General features: G+C 38.8%; 1 protein-coding gene across 1 annotated transcript in view; it reads right to left on the bottom strand.

The window, feature by feature from the left end:
* Positions 1–23,470, bottom strand: part of PKP2 (plakophilin 2) — a 90,126-nt gene that overhangs the window by 26,592 nt on the left and 40,064 nt on the right. The window contains exons 5-6 of the mRNA XM_035027919.1: positions 19,183–19,390; positions 10,578–10,755 (exon numbers count right to left, since the gene is read on the bottom strand). Coding sequence (XP_034883810.1) covers positions 10,578–10,755; positions 19,183–19,390 — 386 coding nt within the window. The remainder of the gene's footprint in view (positions 1–10,577; positions 10,756–19,182; positions 19,391–23,470) is intronic.

Raw genomic sequence — 23,470 nt, 5'->3', positions numbered from 1 at the left:
GAGAAGTTCAGCAAACCAAGTGGAAGTTACCCTTTTGTAAGAGACATTTACATTACTTACATTGCAAGAGACATTTATATTCCCTTACAATTTGTAAGGGAAATCTCCATTTGTAAGGGTATCCCTCTGCTATATCAGGAGAGGAAAGACTAAATCTCTAGAAATTTATCAAAGAAGAAAGCATGGATTTAAAACTGCATAACAGGGGTGCCTGGGTGGCTCAGTTGTTAAGCATCTGGCTTCGGCTCAGGTCATGATCCCAGAGTCCTGGGATTGAGCCCCGCATCGGGCTCCTTGCTCAGCGGGAAGCCTGCTTCTCCCTCTCCCACTCCCCCTGCTTGTGTTCCCTCTCTCGCTGTCTCTCTCTCTGTCAAAATAAATAAATAAAATCTTAAAAAAAAAATAAATAAATAAATAAAACTGCATAACAGCCTTATTCTTGTTTACTGTGCTTTGCCTGGTACCCTCCTTTAACTGACTCCCCACCCAAACATCTTTGTCTTCAGCTGAAGATGATATTTAAGGTGATGGCTTGGAGTGCTTGGGTGGCTCAGTCTGTTAAGCTTCTGCCTTTGGTCATGATCCCGGGTCCTGGGATCCAGCCCTGAGGAAGGCTCCCTGCTCACTGGGGAGTCTGCTTCTCCCTCTCCCTCTGCTTGTGCTTTCTCTCTCTCAAATAAATAAATTAATTAAAAAAAAAAAAGGTGATGGCTTTAGTTATTTTGGGGAGTTACTCACTTTTCCTGGTTTCTCCCATGTTTACAGGAGGTATACATGTTATTAAGCTTTTGTTAGACTTTCTCCTGCTAATCTAAGTCAATTTGATTATTAAACCAGCCAGAGGAACTCTGAAGGGTAGAGAAAAAATTTTCCTCTTCAACAACCGACTTCTTATTGCTTATGTTTACATATCAAATGAAGACTTTAAATAATTAATTAATAACTGTTTGAAGTATATTTCTGGAAAAATCACTCTTTAGGTTGAATTATGTGAATACTTCTATTGGGTTTTGTTATTGTTTACACTATTTTAATTAACATTCTTCTAGTTTTATATAAATTATTTTCCAGGAATAAAGAACTACATTTAGATTACAGTTTTAAAATGTAGTTCTGGCCTGCTTTGGATCTGCAGTCTGACAAAAAATTATTTGATACTCAGGGAAATTATTAGACCCTCATTTAACTAAGTATCTTAATTATTGAATTTTTAATTATTTAAATAATCATCTGGCATTATGTGTATGGTTAAACCAAATAAATCCTCTTCTGTCATAAGTATTCAGAACAAGGGATGACCACAAGTAAATAGAACGAAAATATACAATTAAGGAATGCAGACTCAGGAAACTTCTGAAGTTTGATATCCAGATATGTATAAAAAAATTAGATTTAGTAACATTATATATATATATATATATAAAATATATGTATGTATATATATATATATATATATATATATATACATATGTATTGGACAAGATAGAAGTATTTGAATATATTAAAATTCTACATGGAGACACTCTTTTTCCAGAGAGTGGGTATACTGATACTCAAGACCCCCTCTCCCACCCTGTGACATTACTCTTAACCCTGTGGCTAATTAGGAACATGATTAATAGTTACACCTTTTCTCTCTAAAGGTAGTTTGCTTTATCAGACCACTCAAATCCACCGCAGTTAGATTTATAGTGGTGACAATGGAAGTTTCTTTTAAGACAGTTGTAAATTTTAGTACATATGTTATATATTCATCAAAACACATTTACTACACCATCACATATGGGGGGAAAATGAAATTTAAGTAACTTGCAAGAGAAATGTATTACCAATTGCTTTTCTTCTTTAACTGGCATCTATAGGCACAAAATACAAGAATAAGAAAAATCATCCTAAACAAAGTAGCAAAATTCTAGGGTGGCCTTCAATTATGGCGATAAGATGAAAGTGCCAATTTTATATGCATTTCTCATTATGACTATATTGAATAATGATAGAGGTGAACCAGTAATAGAATGAAGAGCTGAAGATAGAGAGGGACATTCAAACGCCTACTCATCCTTCAACAGTTCCTTAAATATGACTCTCCAGTTAACTCTTCCCAACCCTCAGGCAACATCAGTTAGGCAACTCAATGCCTCTGGAACAGTCTTTCATACCTTTTACACTTCTTATCAAATGGATTGTGATTCCCTTCAGGTGCCTGTCTTTCCCACTAAACCTGGAGTTCCTCTAGGGCAAAGGTAGGTCCCATTCCCCTTGGAAATTTCAGAAATTTAAACTGTGCTTTGAATATAGCAGGTATTCAAGGAACAAATACAGTGTTAGATAAGAGGAAGAGGAAAGACAGACCAAATGGTAAAACCAAGAAAGCTGGACTAGTTTCCTTTTGCAAATTTCTGATAATGGTTCTATAATTGTGAGAGAGTTACTGTCAATTTCTTCAAGAATGAAGAAGGAGACTGCTAACAGAGGCTGCCGAGATGTGTTTGGTCAGAAGTGTCTTCCAGAACTCTGAATCTCACTGCTCTCAGAAAAAGCATATTTTTCCCATTCTCTACTCTGACAGCTTCCACCATTGCCCATGGTCTTATACCTGTCCACCTAAGTCCAACTGGAACCCTGGAGGCACTCTAATTTCTGACCTCTAAGTTGTTTCCATCCCTTCTTCTTTAAGAGAACAAAGACTCAGGGAAGAGAAGGGAAGAGAAGGGAAGAAAGGAGGAGGGAGGAAGGAAAGAAAGGGGAAGAAGCCATAAGAACGACATGGAGGAATGGAGAAATAATGATAAATCTTTGGTAGAAATTTCAAACTTCCTCCTAAATGAAACAAGACGAAAGCAGAGAGGGAGATAAACCATAAGAGACTCTTAATCTCAGGAAACAAACTGAGGGTTGCTGGAGTGGAGGGGGGGTGGGAGGGATGAGGTGGCTGGGTGATGGACACTGGGGAGCGTATGTACTATGGTGAGCACTGTGAATTGTGTAAGACTGATGAATCACAGACCTGTACCCCTGAAACAAATAATACATTATATGTTAATAAAAAAATTAAAAAAAAATTAAAATAAAAAAAAGAAATTTCAAACTTCCTCCTGATAATAACTATTGGTTTTATTTGTCACATCCATAGGTTTTCCAAAGGTGTGCCAATCAGTGATGTGGAACATACAGACTTGACAGCCATGTCACATCAATTCCTAAGAAGTTACCCATACTAAATAGAAAAGCAGGGGCTCATCACAATGAGTGTGCATGTAGGAGGGGTGTTAAATCAAAGAAGGCAGCTCATGCTTTTTGGTAATTTACAATTCTATGATTGTCACATAAGTCTTTTGGAATCTGAAATATCTTAAAGAGTATCCTACTGATTGCAATAAATTATCAAATATCAAATACTGTTAGACTTCTCACCCTAAGTAAATGAAAATAACTTGTAAAAAAAAAAAAAAAAAGAATGGGGCATTTTAGCATGTTTTCTCCATTCAAAAAAAAGGAAAATGATGAAGCTTTGTAATACCTTCCAAGAAAACATAGGAATTGTTTCTTCTTTGAAAAGGGATGTGTATAGAAAAAAATATGCTTATACCCTAATTACCCACATTTTGGTGTTAATATTAACTAACAGAAATTCAGTGCCAGTGGTGTGCTGGTAAATTTTTATTTAACTATCAGGTTTTTTTTTTTTTTTTTACTGATGCAAAATATTTATTCCAAGTTAGTTATTTTATGCAGTAGTTTTCCCCCTCAACAGACTTGTGATAACCACATCTTTTAAATCTGTAAATAATGTTATCAAAATAATCTTAATCTTTGAAATCTCACAAAAATTTATATTTTACAATCCACCCTGAATATCAAGGCTGCAAGAATAACACATTTCCTATATCCAAATATTTTACAGCTGTACCCAAAAAAGGAAAAAAAAAAAAAAAAGAAAGAAAAGAAAAAAGAAAACCATGTATGTTTGGTTATGGGCTAACGTTACCCGAGCAGCCAAAAATAAAATAAAATATCCAAATTATTAGCATTAATTTAATACAATTATAACTTCAATAGTCACTTTGTCATTGACAATGATTGCATGAGCACGGGGGTGAGCGCCCCAAAGGCTGGCAGCAGAAGCTGTGCTGCTGAGCAGCCTCCCCTCTCTGCACGGGCAGCTCCCATCCGTGTGTCGTCATTTTTTTTTTTTTTTTTAAGATTTTATTTATTTGTGAGAGAGAGAGAGAGCACAAGCAGGGGGAGTGACAGGCAGAGGGAGAAGCAGGCTCCCCGCCGAGCAGGGAGTCCTATGTGGGACTCCATCCCAGGACCCTGGGATCATAACCTGAGCCAAAGGCAGATGCTTAACCGACTGAGCCACCCAGGCGTCCCAACAATCAGTTTTCTAGGGGCAAGGGAGTGGGGAGACCTCTGACTTGTAGCATTTGCCAATTTCTGTGGTGTAAACACTCCCACCGTGGCTGATTTCAACCTACCAATATGATGTCACTGCCTGTGGAGCTATTAAGAGATGCTGACAATTCCATTTGCTGGCTCTAGCACAAATTGGAGTGTACCATTTTATTTTTCCTCTCCTAACTTGGGTTTTACTACTCATTATTGCTAGCATAATATTGTTTAAGATGTTTTCCTCATTGCAAAATTTGTATCACCTTTCAGGGAGTAACTTCAGTCATTAAAAGTATGTTAATTCCAAAGGGACCTCAAGAAGGCACCAAGGCCCATGCATGTTAAAGCTGCTGCAGACAGATGCTAATCCTGTAGATAAATGATCTGATACCTGACAAATACGCTGTACCTGACAGCATTGGTCCTTTCGAAGGATAAACCCTGCACGTTCTCCTGTGTGAATGCAATCTCAATGTACCAGGTCCAGATGGGAAGAGCCGGGGTCACTGCCGCAAAGCAAGTTCATCAACAAAGCAAACATCTTACCTGCGGAGCAGACTCACTCTATACCATTGCTATATGCAGACCAAGGGAAGTCCCTCTCAAAACTGATCTCAGTGTCAAGTTAGTAAAGGAAAAAAGTCACTGGTGTATGCAGTTTTTCTCCAAAGGAGATTGAAAAAATTTAGCTACACTAACCTGAGTCAACCACAGTGCCAAAGATATTGCTCATGTTGTCAATTCATTGTTGGCTCTACACCCACTGGGGGAGAGAATACCTCAAATAAACTTAGAGCAATTAAGATATTTGCTAACATTTGTGACCTTATTATTCAGCAAGATTCACTTTTGTTAGAACCAGTCAACAACTGTCTTAAAATCTGTTTAGAGAAGCTGTGGTCATAAATAAGCAACTACTCAGCAGACACCTCTATTGTTATGGAAATTGAGACTATTTGATCGCAGGTCCCCTACAGGTCTTTTCTTGCATTCTGTGCATATCTCCTTAGTGGCTTTTATACTCATTGTGACAACATCCAACCTGACGTTGCCTACAATGCCCTCTCCTTTCCTGGAAATGTCTCCCACTTCATAGGCTTCATCCTTTGTATCTTCTCTGTTTATATGAAATGCAGTACAGAGTTCCATTTGCATAGAACTTCTAAAACAAAAACAATGAGACAATGTGAGGTTGCAAGGCTGTGAAGGGCAGAGGTTTTATCCATATCAGCACAGTCTGCAGGAGTGTGACAAACATGAATGTATGAATGTACTTGGCTTTGGAGACAGGCTTCCTGGATTTGAACTTCAGCTTTGTCTCTTACTAGCTGCATGACGTTGGAAATATCACTTAATCTCTTTGAACCCCTCAACTATAAAATGGGGAAAGCTTACTTTATAAGGGCTGTTGTAAGAATAAACTGAGAAAATCCTCATCAAGAATTCAGAACAGTTTCTAGAACGTAATACACAATAAATGTCAACTATTATTATTGTGATTTAGATACATAGGTGAAATAAGAACAGATATTTAAGCATATACTATGGCATTCAAATTTTGTAGATGTTTTGCTATATTCTACTTCTAAAAGTAGTTCAAGTCAGTGGTTTGGACTGGCTGTGCAAACACTGTTTAAAATGGTGTCATATTGATGGGAGTATATTCAGCTATTACATCTTCTGGAAAATGTGTGTCAACTAAGGCACTGCTTCACTCAAAACATCCATCTTTTATTCCTCGTTCATAAGGGGAAGCAGCAGGAAGAGATTTGCAACTAATATTTTTGTCTTTATTATTCACTTTCTCAATACACCTTTCTTGTTAATATTATAATTATTCTTCACACAGAACTTACCATATTTCTATTCTCCCACACTAGCTAATCTTGCTTACAGAAGAAAAAAATTAACCTCTTAACATGACCTTCAAGGCCCCCACAATCTAGCCTTAGCCTATGTTTCCAACTTGTTTGATTACTTCCCATCACAAATTTGATACTCTTGCCAGACTTGATTATTCACCCAGTTCATCATGTATTTTCATTTGCTCACTCCTTCATTTATTTTTTTCATTCAGATACTTTATAATTGCTTACTATATGCCAGAAACTTTGCTAGGTGTTAGGGATTAAAGATAAAAAGAATGCACAGCCTTGTTTGCATTCGTACAGAATGAGCCCAACATGTGAAAGAAGAAGAGCAAATGGAGAGGAGATACAAATTTAAAAACAGAGTGAGTCCCATGGATGCTGAGTTTCTGCCCGAGTCCCTGAGGTCATGGTTCCTGGTGCACTTACTTCACTTCCACAAGTGACCGTCAACATCTCACCCACAGGAGCCAATGAATCCCTACGTGGCTTTAGCAAGTTTGAGTTGAGTAACTAATTTTGAGTTGAAAGAGTCCCTACTGATACTTTAAGAACTCTGATGTAACACGGTCAGGCAATGGGAGCTACAGAGAAATTCTGAGATGCAAAATGTTTTTAAATAGTTCAAAATGTATTATTAGATCAAAAGTGTAATAAAAAAGTGGTTCTAGTGAACTGTACAGAAGACGGATTCAAAGAGACCATTTAGGCACCTCTTCTGCTATTCAAGGATTGAGTGCCTAGTCCTTAGAGAATTTCTGACTATTGAAATAATCCACCAAGGCCTAGTTCATTTGGCACCTCTTCTATAGCGTCTTTCTGATCCCACTCTGCTGGCATGAATGGTCCTTTGTTCTGCATTCCTGCAGCACTTACTTCCCTTGTACCTCTGACACCATGGGTCTCCTAATTCAGCTGCATCAGAATCACCTGGAGGGCTTGTTAAAACTAGACTGCTGGGCCCCACCCTGAGAGTTTCTGATTCAGAAGGTCTGGGGTGGGACCTGAGGATTTTAACAGGTTCCAGGTGATACAGATGCTAATGCTCCAGGAGCTACTGCTCTAACATATTTCACTGCCAGCTGTGTTCTCTTTCCTTTACTCATCTGCATCCCCACCCCCCCCACCCCCGTTAGGTTAACGGTTCCCTAAGGATTCTCTTATTCATTTTTGTGAAATTCCCAGGAGCTAACATAAAAGCTTACACAAAACTGGTATTTGATATGATGTGTGATTAACAATGGAGAGAAGATAAACATTTTACCATAATAAATTCTCTTAGTTACAATCTAGATTCCCTCAAAAAAATGAACTGTAACTAGAGAAAATATCAAAAGGCAGAATATATTCTGACCTCTCATGGGCTGCCTAATTTTGATTACTTTTTTTTTTTTTTTTTTTGAGAGAGAGAGAGAGAGTGTGCGCATGCAGAGCCTGATGCTGGGCTCAATCTCACTACCCTGAGATCAGTATGTGAGCTGAAATCAAGACTTGGATGCTTAACTGACTGAGCCACCCAGGCAGCCCCTGATTGTATCTTCCATTTGATTTCTTTTAATCCTTGCACATAAAGCACAATGATTATTTTCAAATATAAGAAAGCTTGAGATGCATGATCTTAGAGATGACTAGCACTTTTCTTCCTCCTGCCATGTATTTCTATTTCCTCTTGATTTAGCTGGCATCTGACAGCCCAAGGGAGAAAACCTTTAAAGCATTTTCTCATCCCATTATTTAGAAATGCTGATCAAACTAACTTCCTTTGTAGCTGTTCTTATGGCAAAACTTTCTGTCCCTTTAGGCTTTGTTGCCTTACAGCTATTTAAAAACATCTAGGAATAAATTTAACTAAGTAGGCAAAAGACCTGTATACAACAACAACATGACACTGATGAAACAAACTGAAGACATAAATAAAGGGAAAGATATACCATACTCATGGATTGGAAGAATTATATAGTTACAATGTCCAAGGCAATCTACAGTCACTGCAATCCCTATTAAATTTCTAATGGCAGTTTTCACAGAAATAGAACAAACAGTTCTACAATTTGTATGGAATCACAAAAGACCCCAAATGAAGAAAGCAGTCTTGAGAAAGAAGAGCAAAGCTGGAGGCATCACACTCCGCTTTCAAACTATATCACAAAGCTATAGTAATCAAAACAGCATGTGGACACACAGATCATTGCAACAGAATAAAGAGCCCAGAAACAAACTTGAGCATATATGGTCAATTAATTTGCAACAAAGAAGTCAAGAATACTTGGGGAAAGTGGGGAAAGGAAAAAGGAAAGTCTCTTTAATAAAGGGTGCTTGGAAAACTGTACAGCCACATGCAAAAGAATGAAACTAGACCACGATCTCACACCATGCACAAAAATTAACTCAAAATGGATTAAAGATGAATATAAGACCTGAAATCATAAAACTGCTAGAAGAAAGCATAGGCAGTAAGCTTCTTGACATCAATCTTGGTGATTATTTTTTGGATCTGACACCAAAACGTAACAAGAGCAAAAATAATCAAGTGGGATGATATCAAACTAAAAAAGCTTCTGCACAGCAAAGAAAACCATCAACAAAATGAAAAGTCCATCTGTGGAATGGGAGAAAATACCTGCAAATCATGTATCTGATAAGGGGTTAATATCCAAAATATATGAAAAACATACAATTCAATAGTAAACACAATCTAATTTAAAAATAAGCAGATCTGAATGGACATTTTTCTAAGGAAGATACAGAGATGGCCAACAGGCACATGAAAAAATGCTCAACATCACTAATCACCAGGGAAATGAAAATCAAAACCACAAGGAGATATCACTTCACACCTGGTAGAATGGCTATCCTCAAAAAAAAAAAAACAAGAAATAACAAAAGTGTTGGTGAGGATATGGAGAAAAGGCAAACCTTGTGCAATGCTTGTGGAAATGTTAAGTTGACACAACCATTATGGAAAACATTACAGAGGTTCCTCAAAAAATTAAACACAGAACTACCATATGATCCAGCAATTTCACTTCTGGATATTTATCCAAAGAAAACAAAAACACTAACTTTGAAAAGATATATGCACCCTCATGTTCATTGAAGCATTATTCATAATAGCCAAGAAATGGAAACAAGCTAAGTGTCTACAGATAAGTGAATGGATAAAATCTGGTATATATATGTAGACTATTATTCAGCAACAACAAAAAATGAAATATTGCCACTGGCAACATCATGGATGGACCTTGGGGGCATTATGCTAAGTGAAATAAATCAGGCAAAGACAGACAAATACTGTATGATCTCACTTATAAATGGAATCTAAAAGAAACAAAACAAAACAAAAATAAAAACCAAGGTCGTAGGGGCGCCTGGCTGGCTCAGTCAACAGAGCATGTGACTTTTGATCTTGGGGTTATGAGTTTGAGCCCCATGTTGGGTACAGAGATTACTTAAATCAACAACAACAACAAAAACAAGCTCATAGGTAACAGAGAACAGACTGGTGGGATTGTCAGAGGCAGGAGGGGTGGGCAAAATGGGTGCAAGTTGTCAGAAGGTACAAATTTCTAGTCATAAAATAAGTAAGTCCAAAGAAACCATAATGGAAATAAATTTTTCATATGCCATAAACAAACGAACAAGTTAGTCAGTCCTGGTGAGGTAATGTACAGCATGGCAACTATAGTTAATGATACTGTATTACATATTTAAAAGTTGCTAAGAGAGAAAAGTCTTAAAAGTACCCATCACAAGAAAAAAGAAACTCTGTAACTATGTGTAGTGATGAATGTCATCTCGACTTACTGTGGTGACTGTTTGCAATATACACAAATATCGAATCATTATGTTGTACATCTGAAACTAATATAATGTATAAGATAAAAGAATAAAAACCCTAGGTTTAAAATTATTTTTTAACCATGTCAGTAAATTAGATTTTTGTGAATTAAAAAATAGCATGGAGCCTACCTTAAACCCTGGGAGACAGGAAAGGCCAGTCTGCATGGGATTCTGGGCATTCAGATCAGCTCTCTGTTTTCTTTATTGGAAATGACATCCTCTCTTTTGTGAGCTAATGTGGGTAGGTGATAAAATCAAATATGCCTAGAAACAATATTCTGTTCTTACTTTACCTTTCTCATTGTCTCTACACGCCCCATTGGTAACAACGGGTAATGACACACTTCTTGTGCTTTTTTTATTTAGACTGATCTTTATAATTCTTATTGCATCTCCAGGTAATGGAGTAGAGTTTTAGAAACCTGGATGCAGTATGTAAGGTATACAGAGAAAAGATCTGTAGAGTGGCATTACCTTAAACATCCTGTGACGTTGTAAAATATATCAAAATCAAGCAAACCGTTAGCTTTAGGGTAATCTCCTTCTGGCCACCCCGAGAAGGGAATGATGATATTCTCAGTCAGGATAAGCAAGGCTTCTGTTATCATGAGATTCTTGAGTTTGTCATTAGATGACAAATTCCACAGCAAACCTAGAAAAGCAAAGAGTACTATCAAAACAGTGCAGGGATGGGTCAAATGACTGCTGAAAAGATGAATTAGGGCCAGCATCCCCCCAGGCTGTGGCTAGCTGTTTGGAAAAAAGGGGGAGCGAGACAGCCCCTTTCCCAACCGAAAGAATCGGTTTAGAGTTTGTTAGATGGCAATGAAGCCGATCCACAATGAGAGAGAGAGATTATGATATAAAATTATGCCAGTTTAAATCAATCAGGAATGTGAATGAAAGTTAGAAATCCTTTAACATTTATGTTGTTTCTCTTAAAAGATCCTACCATTAAGCTGACCTCACTGAGATAATAAATTCTGGTCTCATTAACATGGAGGCTGGAAACGATCCTATTTTATTAAAGACTTCAATGTTTTTATTTTATTTTTTTAAAAAATATTTTACTTTTTTTTTTTTTTAGTAATCTCTATACCCAACATGGGGCTTGAACTCACAACCATGAGATCAAGACTTACACGCTCTACCGACTGAGCCAGCCAGGCACCCAAGTGTTTCTTCTGTAGAAGCAGGAGAGAATATCTCCCTCTGCCTCCCGCTCCCCACTACCTGCAACTTCCACCTGATATTTGCCTCCCAGTGAGAGCAGAAGGGCCCACAGAAAGCCTTTGCCTGTACCCATGCCTGTCACCAGTAGGCTGATCAACATTACCAATTAATACTTATTAAATCCTATCCAATGATAGACTTTCTGTCCTCCTGGAATTTATGCTAGCTACCTCACGTATTTCCTACATTATAGTTCGGCAGTGAAGGAGATACAAGAGTATTTGATCTATTTGCCGACGTGTATGGCCTAAAGCATTGGCCTAAGGCTGGTACCACTGTCCTCATTCAACTTTCCCTTTCCTCTTGAAACGTCTCCACCTGACCCGCCATTAAAGAGAAAGGCTATATAAGCCAACTCAGAAATAAATTAAAAGAACAGCATACTGTACTTTCCAGGGCCTTTGTGAGACAGAGCCTGAAGCTGGGTATCTCAGAGAGAATACAAAGTGGCACCATACATTTAGGATTTGTTTTTCTTACAAATTTGGCATTCAAATACTTCCGATTCAGTGGAAAGACTATGCATCTCTCGCTGGCTATTCCAGTGACTCCCAGCAGGTGTCAAGTTGCCTTAGCTTCCTTCATCCCTCCGTGAATGACTCTAACTCACTAGCATCCAGGAAGGCAGAAAGAGAGAAGGGGCGGAAAGAGAAGGGAATCTTCATTTTCTTCCCTATTCATGCCCCTACCACCCAATCGGTAATTCTTACTTTTAAAATGTACTGCTTTGTCTGCATAAAAGCAAGCAGGAGCACAGGTATACAGGACAGCCTACCTTGTGAAAAAAGCGAAGGTGTTTTTTTTTTTGGCTGAATTATGTGGTGATATCATCAGCCCTGATTTTAATGACTGAAATAATTGTCCGTGTGGTTAAAGCTTGCTAATTATTCAACCATACTAATACTTGGCCCACCATTTAGAACACTTGAGGCCAAACACAGTCTTTTGACCTTCACCAGTTCACTCTGGTTGTGTACCAGTACGTAATTTCTGAAACAATAACCAAATTCCCACTGCAGCCTACACTGAGCTTCCGTCAGATAGAGAGACACTGGGTCTAGTGTCTTGTGAGGACCAGCATTCTGGCTCAGGTCTTCTCCTGATCCAACTCGCACTGGGGATTACTCAGGAGCAGTGTCCCTCAGCCACAGGTTTTGTAACACAATGACTTCATTCCTCCCACTTCATCTTGAGGGGCACGGGACAGGGGGAGTGACAGAATAAAACTCCAAAGGTGGTTGAAAACAATTTAGAGGCAGGTCTGAGGTTGAGTGGTCTGGTTACTAAGCTACTAAAGGAAGTTAAAAAGAAAAGAGAGAAAAGGAAAAAAAAATAGCTTCCTGTTTTAAATAAACAAATTAACAGTCTCTGCTTGCCAGAGGCTTAAAAATGTAAAGTATAATGACATTTCCTCTTTTTAAAAAGGACCACACAGGGCACTCAAAGGAAAAGTATACCTTACAATAAAAACCAGAAGAGGATTAATTTTAAACAAAGGGAGTGGAATTTTCCCTCAACGGTCGGATGTCCTTCATAGCTTGGCATGCAGTATTACTTCCATAAAAGAATCTGGCTTGGGAATGTCAGTATAAGTTTTGAATTTTTAATGTAGGATATTGTATAGAAATGTCATGCCTGCCAAATTTGTGTATGGCACGAAGCTAGGAAGGAGCTTAAGTGTTCACTAGAAATTCGGGATTATACATACTTAGACACTTCCCCTACGTGTACACACAAAATCAATAAAGGACCAATTGCAAATTGGGAAAATATGTATGACAATACGAGGTTAATAGCCTCAATATATAGAGTTCTTATAAATCGCTAAAGATTCAATTGCTAGAAAAATTAACCCAATCTAAAAAATGTTAGAATCTAATACACATAGGAATGCATTTTCTCTAGTAATGAAAGAAATGCAGGTTTAACAGCTAGATATCATTTTTTGTGACTATAAGAAGGCAAAACCAGAACTAATGAGTGGAAATTCTAGGGAAAAAGATTCTGGCTCACTGAAAATACAAACTTCTAAGAGAGCTTTGAAGACAACAGAAGACCTGCTTGTAAGATCCAGCTTTATCGCTGGAGCTGATAAAAAATGAGCTCATCCTTTATGAAAACATTGACAAGGAGTTTTTTTTACCCCCAAGCTAGAGTGGTCCACTAGCCTAGCAGTTTCCAAATGAACTTAGTGGCATATCTGAATCACATATTTCTGGGCCACATCCCAAATTTACTAGCCAGAATCTCAGGATGGCTCTCAGGAATCTGTATTTTATAAAAATGATTTCCATGGCACCTGGCTGGCTCAGTTGGTAGAGTGCATGACTCTTGATCCCAGGGTCATGAGTTTGAGCCCCACGCTGGGTGTAAAGATTACTTAAAAAAATGATTCCCATTTCTGGCACTGAGAAACGAATGGGCCAGATGACCCTTGACAGAGGTTCCTTTCGATGACTTGATTCTAGATGCCCTGAGCTAGTATTAGGGTTTAGGTTTTCATTGGTCTCACCTTTAACTTCTAGTTAATTTATTCATAGTGCCTAGATCTCTATTATAGTTCTTCGTGGCAGCCGATAAGCCTGTCATTTTCTATCACTAAGTTCTCATTTGAGCCAAAAAGAAAGAGAAATGGATTCTGGTAAGGGATATACTTTGAATAATTAGCACTTGTAACAGAGATAATAATAACTGCATTATCCAGAAATTTATTGCCAACTGTGATATTTGCAAAAAATAGCTAACTATAGTAAAGGGATCTTATAAAATATTAAAATTCATGTTTTATTAATATTGCCCTTTAGGACTAGAAATATAGTTATTTAACAAAGTCTGCATGATACTTTGGTAGCAAAAACTGCAAGTATTATGACTAAATAAATCCCTATTATCAGTACAGAGGAGAAGGAGGAACAGGAGAACTGGTGTGTTTTAACCTCGTTTTGCAAAGTGATCACAGAACAGGAGGATTTTTTTTTTTTTTTAATAATTTCCCTTGCATGGATGGATCTACTCCTCTCACCTAAGTTTTGTAAATCTCGCCTGAAATACCACACTATTGCAAAGGCCATTTAGTCTGAGTTATATATGAACCCAAGGTAACCTGTTGCACATTACAAATGAAGAAAAAAAACAATTATTTTTAAAAGGTGCATAATGGGGCGCCTGGGTGGCTCAGTTGGTTAAGCGACTGCCTTCGGCTCAGGTCACGATCCTGGAGTCCCGGGATCGAGTCCCGCATCGGGCTCCCTGCTCAGCAGGGAGTCTGCTTCTCCCTCTGGCCTTCCCCCTCTCATGCTCTCTCTATCTCATTCTCTCTCTCAAATAAATAAATAAAATCTTTAAAAAAAATAAATAAAAGGTGCATAATGAATATTTTACAGTAAAATGTTTCTGCTATTAAAATACAGCAATCCAATTAAATATTCCCATTAAACATGCAGAGGTGAATATGCATTTTCGACAAATTCCATCAACAATCATCCCGACCCTTCCTTATGTGACATGCAGGACAAGAATCTCCTGCTTCATTCTTGCCAAGGCAGAGCCCTACTCGCTCCTCAAAGTCCTCATTACTCAGTGACCCTGAAGATGAACCTCTGAGATCAGTATGTACTGTTCTCATTTCAATTAAAGTACACTACCACGCTTACTTGGTAAGGGAGGGGAACAACCTTGTAGAGGGAAAGTCTTTGATCCTGAAGTCTTTTCACCTGAAAAGGAAAGAGCTTCCCTCCTCATCTGGTACTGAAAACGCCAGGAGGGTTAGTGAACAAAGCTCTGGTGCTTCTTCTATGCATATATAGAAATCAGATGGTTAATGGTTTTATATCTTGGCCAAAAAAATCAGGGTCTTATCTGAAAACACACTTGATTCTCTTATTTGTGTGTAATCTAGATATTCCCAGGTCACAAACCTCTTTTTTTAACAAAGATTTTATTTATTTATTTTTTAAAAAATGTATTTATTTGAGAGAGAGAGAGAGAGAAAGCACGAGAGAGATCAAGCATGAGTGAGGGGGAGGGGCAGAGGAAGAAGCAGGCTCCCCACTGAGGAGAGAGCTGGGTCTCAGGACTCTGAGATCATGACCTGAGCTGAAGATGCTTAACCAACTGAGCTACCCAGGTGCTCCAAAGATTTTATTTATTTGAGAGTGTCAGTGGGAGGGAGAGGGAGAGAGAATCTGAGGCAGACTTCATGGTAAGCACAGAGCTTGACGCGGAGCTCGATCCCAGGAACTGAGATCATGACCTTGAGTGCAACCAAGAGTCAGACACTTAACTGACTGAGCCACCCAGGTGCCTCCACACGTCTCTTTTACATATTCAATCAGACAGCCACAGTTGAGAAACATGGAGGCATAGCACTGTTGTTATTGCAATAAACATACAGGCATGAAATAAGTGGCATCCTAATATTAAAGGGTGCAAAAGTAGTTCATTAGAAGCCTGTTCTTTCAAAACTCTGCTGGGGGGATGGGGGGAGACAGGGAGTAAAGTATGAGAGGATCGCATCTGAAAATGCTTCAGAGGAAGAGATGACTTTCGAAGGATGAGAGGGTTCACCAGGTGGTCAAGGTGTGGAAAAGGATGCTATCTAGTCCAAGGAACAGCAGAGACAAAGATACCAAGATGTGGAACAGACCAGCTAATCCTCTGGGATTTCAGAACCTGGGCTGGGAGGGTATGAGAGGAGACACTGCTGCCCATGGTCACCGGGCTCACATCATATCTTAGGGGTAGTGGGGAGCCCAATGGGGCAGTATTTTCATATTAGAAAGAAATCACTAGGTGCAGAGTGATGGATCGAGTGGGAATGCACAATACTGAATCAGAGGGCGGGTAAGAAGCAAATGTAGTAGTAGACCAGAGGCGTGAAGAGGACCGAAGCACGTCAGTGTTAAGTGGAAAGAGAGGAAGGTTCAGAGAGGAGTGAAGGAGCTCTCTGATCTGAGATTCTTAAAGACAAGCCCTTTCCCAAAGAAGTGTAAAAATGAGTCACTCTCTGCCCCCAAAGCAGTAGATGTGAGCCACTTTCATAGAGCAAAACATCCAGATAAAGCTAGGTTCGAATCTGGGCCTTGTGCTCTGCTAGCTGTGTAATCCTGGGCAATCTACTCCCCCCGACCACCTTGCTGCGTGTCACGCTGATCATGAGGAAATCATCAACAATGCGTTAGGGAGATGTCGGGGGGCATAAAGATGAAAAATGGAAAGTCCTAACTTAGTGACTAGCATGTAAAAGGGGCTCAATAAAAAGATGTTCACCAAATAGACAAGATTCACATATATGGTTGCTCGCTTGTGTTTCCTTACAAAGATACAAACATGTCTACATTAAGTCAACAGTTTATTTCTGAGGCCCTGAAAGCACTTACTTAGCTGTTCTATTAATAGAGCTAAAGGAAGTTATTTCGAAGGATTTGTATCAAACATTCAAGTATCAACTCAATTCAATTAGCATGTAATGAGCACCCTCTGGTAGGGGTGCTTGGCTTGTTCTGGAAATCCTGAGAATTGCACAATAAACCTCCATTTATCAGCTCTGTAGATTATCTAAAGATAAATGAATGGTTTCTATGGCATTAATACCACAGAATGTTCTCTGACCATAGTTTCCTATTGCCTAAACAAAAGAAGAGGAAGAGAGGTTCAATGGATTACTTCCTTGACACACACCCACAAATCCTTCCAAACTCTCTAGCTACAATATACCCTAACCTCAATACTCTATTATCCAACTCCCTCTCAATGACCAGCAGCTTCTTTTTGCTTCTTTGCTTTGCTAATGATGTTCACTTTCCTGGGAATAACTTTCACTGTCCTTCAAAACACCAAAGTGTATCCTATCCTTCTTTAAAAGTCCACAAGGAACCATATCTCCTTTGTGAAGTCTTTTTTTTTTTTTTTACTGTAAAACAGTGCATCTGTTTGATTCTCTCTTATGGTTGTCGTTACTATATTTTAATGAAGGAAATGTTAGGTTCTAACTATGAGGTTTGGTCTTTTTTTTTTTTTTTAAGTGCCAACCATCACATAATTGTTCATGTTTTAGTAGAGGGAAAAGAATGTCTACAGTCTCTCTAGACTGATTCTCATCGCCTGGCACTTGAAGGCAGTCCTGTAAACGCTGGCTGAATGCATGAATGAATCAATGAATGAGTGAGATCACCCTTAATTTCTGTAGGTATTTTAATATAAGTCATAAATATGGAAGGAAATTTCTCATGGGACAAGATAGCATGCTGGCAGAAGGGCAGCATGGTACGACCCTTCATACAGTTTTATAAAATTAAAATATATCAAGATAAAAAAATATGTGATTATTATAAATAGAAATGGGCAGAGAAGATTGAATGGCAACATTTCTACAGAAAAAAAGAACTATTGGGGGTGCCTGGGTGGCTTAGTCGGTTAAGCGACGGCTCAGGTCATGATCCCAGGGTCCTAGGATCGAGCCCTGCGTCGGGCTCCCCGCTCAGCCTCAGGGAGTCTGCTTCTCCCTCTCCATCTCCCTCTCCCCACCTCCAGCTTGTGCTCTATCTCGCTATCTCTCTCTTCTCTTTCTCTCAAATAAATAAATTTAAAAATCTTTAAATAAAAAAAAGAAAAAAGAACTGCTTTATGGTAAAGTGGACATGGCAGAAGTGCAGAATATATTCAATTTAAAATAATATTTGTGAAATACCTCCTTTTAAATAAATAACACTGTCAAGCATTAGTACTTAAAAATACTTTTATAGGATATATTAAAAAGGTTAACTTCTTTGGGCTTTACTTTTCTCATTTATAAAAGTGAGATTTAATCACCCAATAATACCTAAAAATACCTCAGAACCTTTCCGTGATAATTAAATTAAAAATGTATGTTTACCACCTGGGCCACTGAAGCTACTTAATTAAAGTTTCCCCAGGGTAATCCTACTGACAATCGCAGTCTGTAATGTGTGCAGGGAGCACCAGCAGGGAGCTGAAGATGATGGCGAGGAGGGTGAGCTTGAACATCGATGCACCATTTTCTCCTCTACCATATGTACTATTCATTTAAATGAAACTAGGTCTCTCTTCTCCATGTTTCAAGGGTTACTAAAACTGTTGCTTTAATGCTATCAGATTATTTCATCCTTCTAATCTCTTGGGCAGAAAGAAGATATTTATTTGTACAAATCAGTATTTTGAAATATGAAGTAGAGAACTAAAAAAAAAAACCACATCCAGCCACTTTCATCTTTTTTTCTTTTTTTAGGGTGCAGGATGGGTGGGCTAGGGAGCAGGTATTTTGAGGGGTCCAGGTAATGGAAGGATTGGGAAACAACATTTCCTGTATTTTGACTATTTGATTAAATTGACCCTCTACATTCAGGCACTATTTGACTCCCTGATTCGCTTTCTTCACATAGATCCAGCGAGTGGATTACCAAGTATATAATAAAAATAACTGGGTGTGGTTCCTATTGAGTCTCTTCTGAATGAATGCCTTGGACACCCAAGGCAGTACTGAAACCTCACACATCCTCAAACTACACAACTGGCTGTTAGTAAACTGATGCGGGATTTCTAGGCTGTGAGTCTTGTAAAGTTGTTTTAAAAACATGTACTCAAAGTCACAGTTTTTAATGAAAAATATTGAACAAAGCTTCAAAATAATTTCCCCTTCAGAAAAAAAGGAATTCCAACTTGACCTGAATCTGGGGTCTAACTCAGCAGGGTGACAATGTTCCCTGAAAGCCACCTCTCAGATAATGATGAGCCCATCAACCACTGGTTCCGGGAACCTTAAGAAAAAACAGATAACATATCCAGCTGGGGTACCCTGTCCTATGTCCTAAAATTCTGTAAGCACTACCTGTTATTTGTTTTTTAGTCTCCAAGTCCCTGGTTTGCTTCAGCACCTGCAGCAGCCGAGGTACCCCATTGAGTTCAGCCACCTCCAATTTGTTGTCATTGTCTTCAAATACCAAGTTTCTCAAGGCCCCACACACGGCTCGCTGAACATCTTCATTCTGAACTTTTAGGAGCTGTAGCAGCTTGGGGATGCCACGAAGCTGATTAACCTGGGAAAGAAATGCATGTGTATTTCAGATATTTATTCTGATGTGGCATTAAAGACATTGGTTGTAATATGAATGAACAGATGAAGTTCACTAATGTGGATTAGAACTCCCATCAAACAACAACGGAGACACAACCTGAGACGCACGGCATACAATACACACCTGCTATCAGGCAGTACCTCTCATCAAGGAGCTAACAATAAATTCGCGAAGGCTGAAACCTATGAGATAATTGAAGGGGAAAATGAAGTGACAGAAGGTAGGTAAGTGATAGCGAAGTGGATAGAAAGAGTTTAGTTATAAAAGCCTTGAGCATAATGAAGATGAACAGACCTGGGAATGCAAGGAATGAGGCGTTTTATGGAAGAACAGCACATTACATGAGTGTTTTTTCCAGGAAAGAATTTTACAGTCAATACAAACAAACAGACTCAATTTCATTAACAGTAGAAATAAAGATTCATTTACCATAGCAACGGTAGTAGCAATGCAAACTAATCCTAACTGCCAGCAATTTTTATGATCAATTGCTTTGGGTATTTAAAAAGATATATATAAAAATTATGCAAGCATTTTAATTTAAGTAAATAATGTAATTTTACACTTTTTGAGATGCTATTTTAGAAACATTTCTCCGATCCAAATATGCAAGAAAGAGTGTGCTGAGAAAGGGCCAGAACAAGGAATAGAAAAATAGATGATTTAGATTCTGAAATGGATGGTTGTTCAAGAAGACATCAAATAATGACAATCTGAGCAAAGTGATTTTATATTTCAGGCTGCAAATATTATCTAAAAAAATCAAGAGGTGGACATGGGTTGCTGAAGAGAAATGTTAAGTTGCAGACTGAGGGCTTTCCTTCTCATAGACTTCCACTGGCATCTGATGCAGAAAAATTTATTTGTTTTTTAGAGACAGCAAGACAGAGTGTGAGTGGGGAGGAGCAGAGGGAGAAGGAAAGAGAGAAATCCCAAGCACGCTGAGCGTGGAGCCTGATGCAGGGCTCGATCTCATGACCCTGAGGATCATGACCTGAGACAAAATCAAGAGTCTGATGCTTAACTGACTGAGCCACCCAGGCACCCTCAGAAATTTTTAGTAAGAACTTTTGGTAAAGATCTCAGTCATTTTCACCATCTTAATGCAGAAATTTTTAGGATATAACTGTTGTTGTGAATGGGCAGGTGTTTCCCTTTCGGATGAAGTTCATCACCTACAAATGATCCCCCAACTGCACAACAGTTCATGCTCTGGGCCTCATAACACCTTTTCATATTTTCTATGTATCATCAAATTCCAGTTTCCCTTTCATAGACAGATAAATGGTATTTAAGACATAATGTTCCAATTTGACATCTCCCTTTGTTAGGATTGGGAAGAAGACTAGCAAGGCAAGAATAAAGTCAAGGTTTAAAAATAGTAACTATAATAATAATAAAACAGATGATGACTCCTCCACCCACTTCCAGGTGTTATCTGATAAATAGCTTCTTAAGAACCTTAAGAGATTAAGTACTCTTGCGGCACCTGGGTGACTCAATCGGTTAAGCATACAACTCTTGATTTTGGCTCAGGTCATGATCTCAGGGATGTGGGATCCTGCCCTCGATCAGGCTCCATGTTGGGCATGGAGCCCTGCTTAAGATTCTCTCTCTCTCCTTCTCCCTCTGCCCACCCCTCTTCCTTCTCTTAAAAAGAGAGAGAGAGAGAGTAGTCTTTTGGTGCCTTTAAGGCTTTGCTGGTAGTAATGAGGAGTACCACTTCCATTTATTGCTCCCTTCAGAGACATTCATTTGCAGAACAGGACACAACTGGTAAACTGCTCACAGCAATTTTGTTGGGCCTATGTCTAGAACCATTCTAATATATTTGTGTGACAATGCCAATGAGAAAGAATACTTAGCTATCAATTAATTCTGGTCCAACAGATCATCTATTTGATCACTTCATCTGTTCTCATTATTACACTTCCTTAAAAGCAGAAAGGCACAATTTATTTTAAAACAGTCTGTAACTCACATGTTTCCCTAATTCCATCAATTTCTATTTCATAGTTAGGTTTTAAGATGGTTAAATTTACACTCTGTAAACTTCATAAATGCCACCTATACTAAATCTGCACACCAGCAGTATAAACATCAGACGCGAAAAGAAAATCCTGTTTGGGGGGCGCCTGGGTGGCTCAGTCGTTGAGCGCCTGCCTTCGGCTCAGGTCATGGTTCCGGGATCCTGGGATCGAGCCCCACATCGGGCTCCCTGCTCTGCGGGAAGCCTGCTTCTCCCTCTCCCACTCCCCCTGCTTGTGTTCCCTCCCTCGCTGTGTCTCTGTCAAATAAATAAGTAAAATCTTAAAAAAATAAAAAATAGGGTGCCTGGGTGGCTTAGTCATTAAGCGTCTGCCTTTGGCTCAGGTCATGATCCCAGGGTCCTGGGATCGAGCCCCACAATTGGTCTCCCTGCTCGGCGGGAAGCCTGCTTCTCCCTCTTCCACTCCCCCTGCTTGTGTTCCCTCTCTCACTGTCTCTCTCTGTCAAATAAATAAATTAAAAAAAAAAAAAGAAAAAGAAAATCCTGTTTGTCCTGAAGGTACTTTGCAAACTTCAGTAATATTTTATTACTTAACTTATAATTTATAAGTTGCCTTCTTCAAAATATGATGCAAAGTGGCTTACTGGCCATATTTCATTTCCAGATGCAATTACAGAATTAGCAAGAAGTGGCATGTGGAAGTCTCCACTGCCCTGACTGGGGGGAAAAGGCGGCGGGGGGGCGCTCAGACGGCAGGCTTCCCTTACCCTGTCACCTCTATCCCTTTGGCTTTCAGCACTTGTGCCAGCCCGGAAAGAAGTCATTGCAGACACACCATGCTCAGATAAAGGTTGAAATCTGCTACAGCTCTAGTTACTGGAGAATTTGACTCCCTATTATCTAGCACCTAGCCCAAATTAAAAAATAGACTTTAGTAACTTTCATCCATTTTATCAAGCAGATTGAAACAAAATCAGTATCAAATCCAAGAAGTTGATGACATTCACCTTACTGCATATAACTAGAAGGATGGTTGCTGATGGATCCTATATACATTAGGGCCAATGTCAAATGTACTGTCCTTGCCCCCTTTAAATTCAGGGAAGCAGATGGGACCAGAGAGGTTGCATGCATTTCCCAGTTATACCGAATCCTCAGGGGATTTGTTCTCCCTCTGGGGAAAGGAAAAAAGAAACAGACTAACATGAATGTCTCAGAACTTCAAAAGAACTTTCATTTGAGATGGTTTCTAAATATATGGAACAGCTCTATTCTGATTCTCTTTCCTGCGAACTATAAAATAAATGATGAGGATTTCTGGTGGCAAATAAGCAGAGGGTGACTCCTTTGGGGCAAGGGCTCCCTTGTGCCCTGGTGCCTTTGCTCTTTCTTTCCTGTCTGGAATGCTCTGACCACTATGCCTCACTTCCGGCAAAGCCCTACTCATTCTGCATGAGCTGGCTCACATGTCACTTCTGTGAAATGTCACCCCCTTCTCTCTTTTCCTTCCCATTAGAATTAATCACTCCCTGTAAACTGGTATAACCTTTCAGGAAGGCAATTGGCAATACGTGTCAAAAACTTTAAAAATATTCTCTTCTAATAACCTTTACTTGGAAATAAATTGAAATGAACACACACGTAATTGTCACTACATTATTTATAATGGTGAAAAATTTGAAACCATAAATGTCCAACAACAGGGGAAGACTGGTTAATGATTGTCACATATCTTTATGTTGAGGTTTCCATGGAAGAGGCAGAGCAATATTAGAACTGACCAATATTTTATTAGTCATTACAGTTTCCTCACCAGTCAAATGGAAATTATCTAAGAATAGCAATCTCCATGCTAGGTATATAGTATTCACTCAAAACATGGCAGCTACTACTGTCACCATTAATATGCCACCATTAATATGAGGTATGCAAAATATTGGTCATGTTATGACAAACTGCTTGTGATATAGTGTTACTGAAAAAACTGTATAAAATATCTATGTATTTCCATTCAAACAGTCATAAAGGAGGAAATGAAATTAGGGAGCTTG

The sequence above is a fragment of the Mirounga leonina genome, unplaced genomic scaffold (genome assembly GCF_011800145.1).
Source record: "Mirounga leonina isolate KUSES-001 unplaced genomic scaffold, KU_Mleo_1.0 Mir_201, whole genome shotgun sequence".
In the NCBI taxonomy this organism is placed as follows: Eukaryota; Metazoa; Chordata; class Mammalia; order Carnivora; family Phocidae; genus Mirounga; species Mirounga leonina.
The sequence above is the reverse complement of the archived record's forward strand: the minus strand, read 5'-3'. Positions and strand labels throughout refer to the sequence as shown.